At 48.7% G+C, this 14938-nt stretch overlaps 1 protein-coding gene across 2 annotated transcripts in view; it reads left to right on the top strand.

The window, feature by feature from the left end:
- LOC133415070 (retinoic acid-induced protein 1) overlaps positions 1-14938 on the top strand; it is a 68732-nt gene that overhangs the window by 22766 nt on the left and 31028 nt on the right. Inside the window, exon 1 of one of the 2 annotated variants that reach the window (XM_061700881.1) lies at positions 11233-11454. The exons of the other annotated variant lie outside the window; for it this stretch is intronic. Within the exon in view, the coding sequence (XP_061556865.1) occupies positions 11449-11454 (6 nt within the window). The 5' untranslated portion in view covers positions 11233-11448. Of the gene's footprint in view, positions 1-11232; positions 11455-14938 lie in introns of those variants that run through there. 2 annotated transcript variants of the gene reach the window in all.

Raw genomic sequence — 14938 nt, 5'->3', positions numbered from 1 at the left:
TATACCCCGCCTGTTAGCGTTTTAGCATTGTAAGTGTGAAAAGATGTTTTTTATGGCAAAATATCGTCGACGCTGTGCAAGCTTTTTAAACGCGAGTGTTTTGGGAACATAGTTTGTGGTATGTTTACGCTTTGAACTCTTCAGATCACTTTTTGGGCGGCCCACACTATTTGCGGTCGGGCTCGGTGCTAAAAGGGTTGAGTGTCAACAAAGTTTGGACAAAAGTCTCGGAACGCACCTCTTGGGCTTATTTCCCTTCAATGTAAAGATACTTTGGAGGAACAATTTGGGCTCTTTGGGACTGTTCACACGCTAGGATGATTTTGGTGTGTGACCTCTGAACATCTTGAACAACGTCTCTCCGGAAGAGTGGAAGCTTTACAAACTCTGTATTCTGTATTCTTCCATTTTCACTTCCCAATACTTTTGTCCGCATAGCGTAACTAATTATGTAGGCCCCGAAATGCGGAAACTGGAGGAGGATCACGAGGGCCTAAATTGTCTCGGGGAGGAAGACGGCGCCGTGGAGCTTCTCTGGGTTAGGAATGGACAGGAAAGAAGGAAACAGCGCCCACTAGCGGCGGCCTGCGGTGGTGATTAATGACGACGACGAAAGGATGACGATGAAACGGACAAATAACAAATGCGCTTTCAAGAGAAAAGCGAACACAGGAGACGGCGGGGATGTGACAAATTAGCAGCGGGGGAGTGGGCCGGGTGTCTGCAGTAATAGAGAAAGGATGAGCGGGCTGGACGCGAGAAGAAAGAAAAGATGGAACAATTCGGGCAAAATAACCAAAATAGACAGAGCAGGGATGAAGGAGGGAGGAGGAGGGTGGAGCTGGGACACGGTGCGGGTGTTTGCTAGACTGTGGCATGCATCTCAAGCTGGCATGGACTCTATCAGTCACTTTCAGGCCTGGGCACGAGGCCCTGGGTGGCTGCGTCTCGCTCGCACGCACGCGGATCAAACACAAGGACATCGCTTTCGCTAGAACGCGCACACGCGAAGCAGACAGCGAGCTTGGATGCATGCGCTCAATTAGTCTTAGCCCCGCCCCCCCACACACACGCATACCGAGTTGCCTTCACATACGACCTGACTTCCGAGTTCAGCATGATCCCGCGTTACATCAATAACTGTATTCAGTCGTCAAATTCAACACACGTCGACGTGTTTAATTGTTTACCACTGTTCTGGAGTGCTATTTTTCCTCAGTAAAATTCCCGTTTACAACAATTTTTGTTCTTTTTGGGGGGAAGGCCGGAACAGATGAATGACATTTCCATTCATTTCAATGGGGACATACGATTTGACAGGGTGAGCATGCAACGAATGAAATCGTACCTCGAGGCAGCATTGTAAGTAGCGCGCTTTTCTTTCTTTCCGATCGAAGATCTCCTGATCTACGCCGATCGGGTTATTAAAGTAACGGCTTGACAAAAGCAAGTTACAAGTAGTTAAAAACAAGATCTCCGTCACATACGAGCTCGAATTCGAAGCTGAGCTATTTATTTGCGTAAACAATGACGTCGCCGGGCACATATACACGCGCGCACGCGCGCACACTCTGGATCAGTTTGGAACATTCCACCGCCGCGAATCCGAACAAAATTCTATTCAGATTCGGCCTGTTGATTCCAATCGAGGTGTTAGTATGGAGCATTTTTGTTCAGTTTGGGCTTCTACCCCGTTTCTAATCGCAATACAGCGAAGGCGCCACATAAAACGGATTTATGGAGGGGAAAGACGACGGATGAGCATGTGCGTGTGTGTAATTGATGAGCATGTGCGTGTGTGTAATTGTGCCAGGCCAGAGTCTCAGCGCCGCCGCTCCCGCTAAGGGCCTCTGACTGGAGGTGACAGTTTCTCTCTCACTGCCTCTCTTTCGCCCCCCCCCGCGCCCCTCCGTTCTCCAGCCAATCAGCAGTCAAGCGCATCTGTCCTTGCTTCTTTTGCCCCCCCCCCCCCCTTTGTTTCTCACTTCCCTCCTTTGCCCTTTTACAATCGCACCCCCACCTCTCCCCCTCGCCGTCTTCCTTCTCCCGCTTTCATCTCGGCTCCTTACCACCCGCCGCCTCCACACGCACCCTCACGCTGTCCTCTGCGCCCGATCGTGACGACGCACAGGAGACGACGCTCGCCTCATCGCGTCTGCGTATGCCGCACACACAATAAGACATTAGTGTGCGGCGGGGAAATTGTGTGTTGATGGATGCTTTTTATGCTAAACACATGCAGCTGCGCTGTGTGTGCGCGCGTGTGGAGGACGGAGGGGGGTGCGCAGTCGAAGCCGAAAATGAGGACACCCACATGCGCTATATACAGTGGAACCTCGCTTTTCAAGATCAAACCGATTCGTACGAAAGCCAAAGCAATGCTTCCCATAGGGAATACAGTAATCCGTCACTATATCGTCTTTCATTAATTACAGATCGTTTTTTCTCAAGGTTAGTGTAGTGCAATTACCTGCACATCTGATAGAATCGGTTTTATGGGCTAATTGATTGAAATGTGGCAGCAACATCACTTTTACCTTTATTGATGACTCTTGACGGCGTATGTAACCAGAAGGGGAGAGAGTGGGAGTCATTTTCCGAGTTGTTTCTTCAATTCTATCGTGTTTCTCGGCGTCTTTATCAAGCTCTGAACTTTCTGTCGTATCGTGTGAAAAGGGTTCAACGGATGGCAAGGCGTATTCCACAATTCAAACTTTTATTAACAGCTCAAGGCAATAACAAGCCTCCCGGTCTGCTCGGCAGCACACGGGCCAGTTGGGGCGGCATCGGCGTCACATCCTGTCAAAAGTCAGACCCTCAAAAAAAGACCACGCCAGTATAGTCAACTTATTTTGCAGTTGCACTCAAACTATTTTGTGCTTGTTTATTGAGTGTCCCCGTGAAGCCCAAGAAAGCGTTATCACGCTGCTTGTGTTTTGAAGGTCTGACTTTTAACAGGATGCGTTACACGTTACATACGTTGCCCAAGTGTTGCCGAGCAGACCGGGGGGCTTGTTTTTGCTTTGATAAAGCAATTAATAAACGCTTGCATCGTGAAATACGCGTCACCGTCTGTTTTTACACAACTTACAAAATGCTACGAATGAAAGCGCCTCAATTGCAGGGAAACGAATAATAGAGTTATGCGGGGGCGGGTGTAAGAAAACCGAGCAGACGTACAGACAGAATTTAGACAAAAAAATCGTCACAAATGAATCATCTGAAAACGAGGTCGTAGGAAAAGTGAGGTTCCATGTACAACCCCAATTGCAATGAAGTTGGGACGTTGTGTTAAACATAAATAAAAACAGAATGCAATGATTTGCAAATCACGTTCGACCTATATTTCATTGAATACACGACAAAGACAAGATATTTCATGTTTAAACTGATCAAGTTTGACCTTGATTGTATTTAGCAAATAATCATAAACTTAGAATTTGATGGCTGCAACATGTCACAAAAAAGCTGGGACAGGTGGCAGAAAAGAGTGAGAAAGTTGAGGAACGCTCATCTAACACGTGTGTGGAGCATCGCGCAGGTGAACAGGCGAATCGGGAACAGGTGGGGGCCGTGATCGGGTAGAAAAGGAGCTTCCCTGAATCGCTCAGTCATTCACAAGCAAAGATGGGGCGAGGTTCACCTCTTTGTGAACAAGTGCGTGAGAAAACAGTCCAACAGTTTAAGGACAATGTTCCTCAACGCACAATTGCAAGGAATTGAGGGATTTCATCATCTATGGTCCGTAATATCATCAAAACGTTCAGAGAATCCGGAGAAATCACCGCATGTAAGCGGCGAGGCCGAAAACCGACATCGAATGCCCGTGACCTTCCATCCCTTGGGCGGCACTGCGTCAAAAACCGACATCAATGTGTATAGGATATCACCGCGATGGGCTCAGGAACACTTCAGAAAACCAATGTCAGTAAATACAGGTCGGCTGTGCATCCGTAAGTGCAACTTAAAACTCTACTATGCAAAGCAAAAACACCCAGAAACGCCGCCGGCTTGATGGACCGACGCAAAGTGGAAAAGTGTTCCGGGGTCCGACGAGTCCCCATTTCAAATTGTTTTTGGAAATTGTGGACGTCGTGTCCTCCGGGCCAAAGAGGAAAAGAACCATCCGGACTGTTATGGACGCAACGTTCCAAAGCCAGCATCTGTGATGGTAAGGGGTTGTGTTAGTGCCAATGGCATGGGTGACTTACGCATCTGTGAAGGCACCATTCATGCTGAAAGGTACATACAGGTTTTGGAGAAACATACGCTGCCATCCGAGCGACGTCTTTTTCACGGACGCCCCTGCTTATTTCAGCAAGACAATGCCAAACCCCATTCTGCACGTGTTACAAGAGTGTGGCTTCGTCGTAAAAGAGTGCGGGTGCTAGACTGGCCTGCCTCCAGTCCAGACCTGTCTCCCATTGAAAATGCGTGGAGCATTATGAAGCGTCAAATACGACAACGGAGACTACAAAGCTTCAACAATTAGTGTCCGCAGTTCCCAAATGTTGAATGTTGTTGAAAGAAAAGGTGCTGTAACACAGTGGTAAACATGACCCTGTCCCAGCTTTTGCAGCCATCAAATTAGCTAAAAACAATCACGTTTACCAGTTTGAACATGAAATATCTTGTCTTTGTCGTGTATTCAATGAAATATAGGTCGAACATGATTTGCAAATCATTGCATTCTGTTTTTATTGATGTTTAACACAACGTCCCGACTTCCTTGGAATTGGGGTTGTACGTGCATTAGCCGACTTCTTCGGTCACGTCTGCATCGCACACGCAGAGAACGCAGGAGGATCTGCGGCAGGTTATTAGATGTGCGTAATTAGCGAGCTGGAGGAGCAGCATAAACGTGTGCGGGCGAGCAGGCAATGAAGGACAGATTGCAAGGCACGCATCTTGGTCGGAGTGATGTGGAGATGAGGAAGGGGGTTGGAGGTTGAGTCGCTTCATATTCCAGAGGCTGCCTGCCTGCATCTTCGCGCGTGTGCACGCGTGTGTTTGTGTGCGCGGGCGCATGCGAGGTCGGACTTACCGTTAGGCAAACGCAGGCGATTGCCCGGGGCCCCAAGATTTCCAAGTCTCATAAAAAAATCATTGATAAGATTTTCTTCAATTCAAAGCTTCTTCATTTTCATGTGTGTTTTAACACACATTAAAATGCTTAATTGAACATGATCGTGCTCCTCCACTTCTTCCTCGTGCAATGGACGATTCCATCGTCTTACCGTGCATGTGCACCCGATTTCGGAAAAGCAAATTTGTAAACTGCAAGAATGAAAATATGTATGCGTGTGTGTGTGTGTGTGTGTATGTACCTGTCTTTCTAACCTTGTGCGGCACATCACTTGACTTTGAGCGGACATGTTATTTGGTCAACATAATAAAAAGCAAGAATGAAAATGTGTGTGTGCGCGTAAGTGTGTGTTCTTGTCTTTTTATCATTGTGTGTGCCGCACAATGAACCTTGGTTCACGCGCCACCGTGCCAACCGTTGGCATTCCCCCCCCCCCTTTAGTGTGTGTATATGTACAGTATCTTTGTGTGTATATTTTGTCTGGTCAACATAAGAAAAATGCAAGACTGAAACTATAGTATGTGTGTGTGTGTGTGTGCGCGCGCGCTCATTTAAACAGGCCTGTAGCAGCTGTGTGCAGTATTCATGTGAGCCGAGCAGCGCCAACGCAGTGTTTGATGTACGTTCTTGTCCCGAGACCAAGATGGAGGCGTGCTTGCATGCGGATGTGTTGTTGTACATATTTAATGTATGCGTGTGTATTCTCGGGTGAAGTTTGCAGGTGTGTGTGTGTGTGTGTGTGCATTGGCCTACCTAGCAGGAAGGAAAAGGCCCCTGTGGGTGTGTGGGAAAGGGTGGTAGAAGGGAGGGGACTGGGAGTTGGTGTTGGTGTTGGGGGGGGGGCGGCTTTGCGTCACAACCAATCACTTCTGCTCCAGCGAGGCAATCATCATCCGTCGCCGCCGCGGCAACAACAACGCCAAGCGGCATGAATGGCCCACGCGTGCTCCTTTTCTTTCCCGGCTTCCTTTCAAGCCTCATTTGGCCAAAGTTGCGTGGTTACGTTTGCCGTGGAAGGCGCTCTCGGACGCGGCGTTACGTCCGCGACGAACAGGTTGCGAGCACTCTTTCCCTTCTGTAAGATTTCCTTTCTTTTCAGCAGCTTGTTTTTTTTTGCACACAAATCCCCTCTCTCCGTATAGCTCATATGTATGCAAATACGCGATCGTATGCAAATGAGACGGGTAGTGGCAATGGAGAGAGAGGAAGCGCTGGAGGGGAGGAGAGAGAGAGAGAGAGAGGGGAGAGGGGGAGAGACGTAAAAGCGTAATGAGGTAAACAGGAGGTAAGAGAGGAAATGATGTCGGCACTTTGCCTCATGCAGGGTTTCAATGCAGCGGAGGTTTTCGCCATATCAGCGGAATGCAGTCGTACCTTGATTTACGAATATCATTTGTTCCTTGCCGAAGCTGCCGACGCGAAACGCTTGCATCTCAAATCGTCTTTCGCCAATGAAAGGAACAGAAATGCCAATCATCCCTTCCAGCCTCCACAAACAAATCAACAAAAATGTTTCTCGTGTGTTGTTAGCAAGAGAAATAGCACTCTACAATGTATTTGATAATAAACATATCGAAATGGCATTTTCAAATCGAATGAAAATAATTAAAAAGGAATTCAATGCACATCGTGCTGCTCCTTAAACATACAGCGATGCACAGTAGGTCTTTCTTTTTCTTTTCTTTTTTTTTACAGTTTAAATGTTTGAAGCTAGGAAGTGTTTATTTTACCACGAAAAATAACAGCACACACTCAGAATTCTGCAATATGGCAAATGATGCGCAATATGAATCTGAAAAAAAGTCTGCGATGGGTGAACGGCAATATTGCGCGGGGACGCTGTGTTTCCGTCGAGTCTTGAATTGTATTTCCTGATTGGCTGGGAGGAAGCATCTCAAGCAAATATTGCGGAATTCTTTTGTGCTGCATTTGAGACTCCCGAGCGGCGCCAACACTTTCGGTGGATGTCCGTGTTTTCCGCACAAATCCCGCCCTCGCATCACAAAGACGCGTCCGCTGAGCCCGCCCCCTCCATATGCGTTTGTTTTCGCGAACGTTTCACAGAACACGCGAACCATCTCGGATGAGATTTCTCCGGCGGCCTTCTCCTCTTCCGCCATCTGCCTTTGCAAGAAACTCCAACCGCGTTTTTCTTCTTCTTTCTTTCTGGACGAGCAGCAATGTGGCGCATTTTTGGAAGCCCTCCGCCCGTGTTTGCGCCCCGCCATAAAACATCGCCGCCACTCCTGCCAGCGTTGACGTGCGGCTTTTGTTTGTCGACGGCGCGCTAATGAATCCGAACGACGGCGCTTTATTGACGAGACCGCGTCGGGCTCTCAGACTCGCTGCTGCCGAATGGTTTTGCCGCGAGTGGATGGCGGGCGACTAAATGGCCGGGCCTACAGAGGACGGCGGCGCGTTGCCGTGGAAACGGGCGGCGGCATGACCCTCGTCGGCCGGACGTTAGTTGCCGTGTGCTCACTTCTCCGCTTAAGCTAACGAGGAAGGACGGACGGATGGTTGGTGAATGGATGCAAGTCAACTGACTTCACAAGCAGCAGTCTGGCAGGTCGTGAACAATTCTTTAAAACGAGCGCTTCGAGCGCTTTCCTCGCACTCCCGTTTTGAAGTTTCCTGGCAAACTGAACAACTCAGCGAAACATCAACCAAAGAGAATTACACGTTTTCATATTTTTCAGCAATATATTTTCATTGTTGTTCTTATTAGCTTTCTGTAAAGGTGGGTCGCGACTTGGCGACAGTGGGAAAATCTTGTTCCCAGAGGCCCTCGACAACAGTTGAGAAGCACTGCTTTAAGTAGTCACAACTATTTAAACAGCAGCACGTGTAGACAGAAGTCTAGTATAACAATACTCGTGAGCATATATTCTTTATCCTCTGCGAAGAACAGCTAATTTACTGCTGCAGCTTACTGTGAAACTCGTCTTCCTATTTTGCTTTTTTGGGGAGGCTGGAAAGGTAAAATGGGTTAGGGTATTATCATAGAAATAATACTCCATTTCAATGGGGAAAGTGGATTTGAGATGCGAGTGCTTTGACCTATGAGTGTGGTCACGGAACGAATGAAACTCGCATCTCAAGGCACCGCTTCACAAAGTCTAATACAGTCGTAGAGGAAAAAAAATATAAGTAATGAATGAGTCAATAAAAATAAAATAATGGGAAGACTGACTGAACAAATGTGTTGTTAACTGTTTTTTTTGTTTTTGTTTCATTTCCACTGAAGACGCAGCTCCTCTCTTTTTGAATTGTTTTGGGGTGTCGTCGCCTGTTGCTTTGTCGCTTGGCAGGTGGTCACTGGCGGACATTGGCGGGCTGTGGTTGCCAAGGTAACGCTCTGCAACGTGACCCGTTTGACGGCATTAATCAATGTCGTTCGCCGTCGCCGCAATCTCCGCCGGTCCGAATTGAGCTCGATCTGCCTCGGGCCGGCGACGCCGCTTATTTCCGCCATCATCGCTCCTTGTCCGTGCGCGTTGTTGACGTTGTTTTGTCTGCCGTGTGTGCGCAGCGTCCTTCGCCGTCGGAATGAATTGAAATGCCATTAATTCATACCCCAAAAACACCACCATTTTTGTGTTACTTGTTTTCAGTAAGCCCAAGTAAAATAACACCGTGTTGTACGAGGTTCAAGGTAGATTTGATTGTCAATTCTACAATGTGCGTGAAACACAGAAGATTGAAATTTGGTTCCTCAAGGAGCGCCACATATCGTCAAACGTGCATCAAAACATCACGAAAGGGAATGGAAAGAAACAAACCGCTTTGATCAAGTGCAATTAGTGCACGTACTAAACGTCGCATGGTAATCCGGAACACCCCCGCAATAGGTGAAATCCGCCAAGAAGCCACCACATATTTTGGGGGATTATTTATATAAAATATATATATATATTCCCCCCCAAATGGGGTTTAGAGTTTTGCCTTTTCCAATTGGGGGTTTTCGATGAGGGGACGTCGTCAATCTTTGCCAAGTGTGAAATGAACTTGACTTAAGCACCTTTTCGACTCTTAAAAGAGGAGGTGGGTGAAGATTAAAAGAGAGAGGAAATATTTTCAGGTTGCGCTCGTCATCCGCTCCCGTTGATGGGAATTGAACCTGCCGCCACGATCGTCGCTGGCCACGACGAATGCGAGCTTCGCCGCTTCGTCCACCACAGCGAGCGACATCGTCAAAAAAGGAATATTGTATGAAGTAAGTATTGTTGTAAAACACAACTCGACTATTTGTATGGCTGAGACTCGCCGGCTTAAAAGCCGCAAATGCCGAGTTGCCGTTGAGCTCGGCCGAGCGGCCGCCGAGTGGGCGGCTACTTGCATGCTCACCGGCGTCACAAAGTCACGATGACACAACGGCGCGTCGTTCGCAAGCGGTTTTGGTGTTCGTTCGATCCAAAACCGCATCGATGGTCCCGGACTCCTTCTGACCTACCGTATATTAGGCATAAAAGAGTCGAACAAAAATGACATTTTGATGACACGGGCCCGTTGCTGTTGTTGCATGTTTGAGGCAGGAAGCAATGAGACCTGGCCCACGTGCCCTCCGTCAGGCGCCATCGCGACAATCCGTCTGTCCACGTCCTCTGTGGCCTTTCCCGCACGCAGCAGGAGGAAGTCGGGCGCTTCCGCCACGGGCCGGCCCGGCCCCCCTCGCCTCGCCTCCCCGCTCGCCGTGCCCTCGCTTTGCCCTCACTTAGTTGCTTTAGAGCACAACGGGGCATCATTGCCTCCTGCACAGCAGATTATTTCGAGGCAGGCGTGGTGGGCGGCCAGTGTGCTTCCACGCACACCCATCAGCAGCCTGGCGTGACGGGCACATCCTCGATCGTCCCCTGATGTTCCCCGCAGTGCACCTGACCGCCAACTGTGGGCAACATTCACAGCGAAGCCGCTTCCACGTTCACTCGAACGGTCATGACGGTGACCTTGGCTTTCGTTGGCTGTTGGAGCCTTGTTCGTTTGCTCGTTTGCTCGTTTGCTTGTTTGTTTGCTTGTTTGTTTGTTTATTCGGCACTCGCGCATCGAAGTGGTCGTTAACGTCCAGTCAGGAGTTTCACAGCGGATATGCGGACGTAGCGCTTGGTCTCCCAAATGGGCCCGATGACGACGCCGAATTCCGCCGACGTCCTCCCCCGCTCGCCGTGTGTGTGCACATTAAAGTCGACCTCAAAAGAGACGAGGGAAAGTGCAGCCTGCCTGCTGGAAAAATGTCATCCCTGTTGACTGCATTTCCGAGGGTTTTGCCAGGAAAGATCCTCGGCCGGCCTGTGTACAATTGACACATACGCCAGTGCTTGCCGAACCTTTTGCGCCGAAAAAAATACCAAATGATTAAAAAAAGTTCCACCGTCGCGATAACCTTCAAAATACGGTAGCGTCGTAGGCCCAAGTGTTCAGCAACAACGAGCGGAGGCTTTAATCCTTAAAAGTGTATTTCATATGATTACGGAATGCAGAGTTTGAGAATCAACACTGTGCTTAAATACAGGGGGGGGGGGGGGGGGGGGGGGGGGGGGGGGGGGGGGGACTATTTCAAATACTGAAATAATAATTCAATTGAAATGTATTGAACACGCCTTAAACAAAATGTTAATGTACCTGAACAAATGTTAGCAAAAACAAAACAAAAAAAAACAGTTTAAATGCAAGTGTATTGTCCTTAAAATACAACTGAACTACACTTAACTATACTATACAGGATTCAAAATAAGACACTATAAGATTATGCACATCTTGAACATCAGCACTGCACTTAAATATAGGAACATTTTCAAAAGTGCACTTAAATAATGATTATAATCAAATGTATTGCACAGTTAAACATTTGCACCTAAACAACTGTTCGAAAAGGTTGAATGCAACGTTGTTGAACTTAAAAGTTAATTAAAAAAAATGGAAGCTACTGTGCCGGCACGGTGGACGACCGGTTAGAGCGTCTGCCTCACAGTTCTGGGGACCGGGGTTCAATGCCCGGCCCCGCCTGCGCGGAGTTTGCATGTTCTCCCCGTGCCCGCGTGGCTTTCCTCCCACATTCCAAAAACATGCATGAAGTGGAGACTCTAAATTGCCCGTAGGTGTGAATGGTTGTTTCGTTTGTATGTGCCCTGCGATTGGCTGGCGACCGGTTCAGGGCGTACCCCGCCTCCTGCCCGATGATAGCCGGGATCGGCTCCGGCACGCCCGCGACCCGCGCGAGGAGAAGCGGCTCAGGAAATGGATGGATGGATGGATGGATGGCATTTAAGCGACTGTGATGTAGTAAGAGTTTGAACATTTCATTTGGTCGCCGAGCACCAGAGGGAGAAAACAAATCAGACTTGGAAACAATTTTTCACGTTCTCATGAAGGTACTGCTCATTTTTATGACGTCTTGCGTTATGAAAGGCAGGAGCGTGCATATGGTTCATCTTCTGGAATTTTTTTGGGAAGTGCAAAGTTGAGCCTTTGATGCTGGCTTGTCGTAAAACATTTATGAACTGTAAGGGCAATGTTTTAAGCAACATTCTTAACTGGCAAACGTGTTTACTAAGAAGATAACTGCAGTTAATCAAATCAAAAAAAGAGTTCCCCATTGTGCTAGGAGGCTTTTTTGAGCTTTTCCACTGAACACACAAAATATTGTATTTTCCTTCCCCAGAATAAAACAACAACTTTGTTTTGAACTTGTTCGGTTGTTTCGTAAGCAGCAGTCGAACGTTGATGGGTTTCAGCGAAAAGCACGGGTTCTGACCAAAAAGCGGAGAAAACGCCGAACGGTGACTTTGACGCCAATATTTTTTGCCTTTGTGACACCTTTCCCACGTGACCCCGTTGCGCAATGGCTCTTAACTTGAAAAACTCTCGTAAGTCGAGGCACCGCTGTGATATTATTTCAATTAGCAAAACAAACAAACGAACAAACAAATCATCGTACGGCAGACATCGAGTCGCCGATCGTCGCTCGGGGATGGGGCACGTTGACGGCGTCGTTCAAAACAAAGACGCGCTGACATTTGGAGTCGAAGGGGCCGCTCGCTTCGCCGGACCGCGGCGGGCCGACGGGGATGCTTACGCGTGAACGTCGGGCTTGTAAATCGGGGTCATTATTGTTCGTTCTCGCTGGCTAACCGTGCGACGCACACGCGGTGTGGCGATGCCCTCCGTCCGATGCGTGGCACAAAATGGCGGCGCCCGAGCAGAGGCTGCGTCTGTTTTGAGGAAGACTGGAACGAGGCCAGGCAGATGGAGGAAGACGAGAATGCAAGGACTGCGTGCGTGCGTGCGTGCGCTTGAGCAGCACTCTTGTCGGCGTGAAGGCAAACGCCACGAATGAAGGGAGGAAGTTTTTCCTCCAGCAGGTGGAGTGTGACCTTCCTCTCGCGCTCTTTCTCTTTCATGCATCTGTCCGTCCGTCGCTCCCTCCCTCCCCGCATCCCCGTCGTTTGGCGCTCAGCTGCGTGGCAGGTAATTTGCGCGCTATTGGAGATTAAAGTTTAATTAGTGAGCGAGGAGTCATTTGGGTGTCAGTTGAGTGGAATAAGGCGCGCGTGTGCGTGTGTGTGTGCGTCCCTTCTGTATGAGGTGTGTTTGTGCGCGCGCGCGCGCGTTGTAAAAAAAAAAGCCTATCGAATTTACGCAATACATTTACGGTAACAATTTGGAGCCACTTTAATTGTGTAATTAATTTTAGGTGATGAATACCTTCATCCAATAGCTATAAAATAAAAAAGTTCAAAAGTTGTCCCAACATTTGCGATCACTTTCCAACCACAGCGTCCGAGTTGCGGGTAACGTGCGGGCGCAATTAGTGTTCCTCAACATCCGCGTTCGCTTGTAGTATATTTAGTTCACTGATGTTAGTGTCAAAAGACTCGCAGGAGAACCGCCGACGCAGAAAACGAGAAATCCTCGTTTTCACATGCACACGCACGTTTTGTGAAATGTAGCCTGCTAAGCTAACCCGACACACAAGCAGGAACAATCGAAGTAACGATCCACCTTCAGCTGAGCTCGTTTTACGATGTCGTCTTTTTCTTTGTCGTTCGTTTGCTTTTGTGCTGGTTCGCTAGCTAACAACCGATCCGAGTGATCGTCACCGACGGGCGACGCCGTTTTGCGTGTCGAATCTGGCGAAAGGGCAGCTAGCCGGGCGTGAAAACTGCCCACCGACGACGGCGAATTCATTCTCCCCGAGTACGCCGCGAGCCGTTTCATCTATCCATCTCGCCGTGAATTTTCCGAAGACTCGTCCAGCCGTCCCGGACTCGGGAGACGACCGCGCGACTACGACGTTCGCCGACGAGCCGACGGCGCGGCGCTGCGTATTGTCGCAACAACGGCTTTGAGGTAGCGTTTACTCCCTTTTTCTTGGTACCAGTGTAGGTAAACTTGACCTTACCCGTCTGAAATAATAATGTCAATTCTCGATGATTTTGATGGATTATGTTTATCACTCTCCCAAATCGTTTTTACAGCCAGAGTACAAAAACCTTTGCTTTGCAGCCATTTATTCAATGCCAGCCAAAAGCTGAAAGCCAAACATGGGAAATATTACGCATAACATGAAACATTTCTCCAAATGGACGACTGATTAAAAGCGGATCGAACTGGATATTAAAGATCTGCTATCAACAAAAGCTCCGAAAATAGTAGTTTATCCGTTCTTAATGTCAGGCAGCTAATCAGCTGCATGCAGAACGTCACGTGACCAAACTTGGAAAACACATTAGCGGACTTCCTGCTTATGCTACGCTAACGAGCAGGACACAGTTTGATGTCATGATTGTTTGAAGCCGAACTTTTTCTTTGCTTTATTGCTCTTATCGTCGCACAAAAGTTAATCATCGTCTTATCATTTATTCATACAAATATGATCAGATACACGTAAACGTGAAGGAAGCCTCGACTTGGAATATTCTCGTTTTAGTGGCTCTGCGGCGACATCTTGTGTTTAAAAAAAAAAGACTTTGTCGATGTCAAAAGTTCCCACGGGTGCTTTGTCACGGTCTGAATGCGGAAGTAGGTGGCGCATATCCCGGATTTAACGGCAAATACGCCACTGTTTGTAAATCCGACGGTAACGCCGTCGCCGCCGTCGAGGTTCTATTTTCCCGCTCCTCGCTTCTCAGCCAATGGACTCGTCCGTCTGACCGCGCATGTGCGGACTCGATTCAGAACGAGGCACGGTAGCAACTCGGGTCGATTACGTGTAGATTTTGGCTCATCGCGGCAAGGCTTTGAACTCCCAAATAACGGGGATTTGCTGTGATATCGAAAAGTGCGAAGTGCCTCAACAATGCCGCTCCGATTTCGGATCGTTTAGCCTCGGCGGAGATCGGAACTCCACCGAGTGTCATTGGAGCTTTTTTCCCCGATATTGCTGCAGGCTCTCAAGCCCGCAGGGATGCTAACATCCACGCACATCCCGCGATGTCGACGGAGGGTGATCTTCCTCCGCTCGGATCGATAGTCAGCGCGGCCACACGATAACGATCTGGCGTCTCGCTGCCGCGCGTCTTCCTCGCCCTCCATCTTGCCCCCCGCCCCTGTCACCTTAAGCGTCTCCACTTGGCGCGACAAGCATCCTTCCCCTTTCATCGCTGCGCACATAATGAGTCACTCCCTGTCAGACTTTTCGGGGCCTCTCGTCTCTCTGAGCCCGTTTTCCTCTCCTGCGCCGCCGTCGTCGCGTCGCTCTTCGCGCGTGCGCCGCCTTCCTTCGTGTCATTTATATGTCGCCCGTCTGTGCGGTTTGACTTCCTTTTTTGTTGGCGATCTGCAAAAGGAAGCGTGCTGTGATGCTCAGGAATAGGGTCACATTCTTGTTTTTGCAAAGAGGCATTTGTGCAGAGA

This window comes from Phycodurus eques, chromosome 16 (genome assembly GCF_024500275.1).
Source record: "Phycodurus eques isolate BA_2022a chromosome 16, UOR_Pequ_1.1, whole genome shotgun sequence".
Classification (NCBI taxonomy): Eukaryota; Metazoa; Chordata; class Actinopteri; order Syngnathiformes; family Syngnathidae; genus Phycodurus; species Phycodurus eques.
This window is presented reverse-complemented; position numbering and strand designations above follow the sequence as displayed.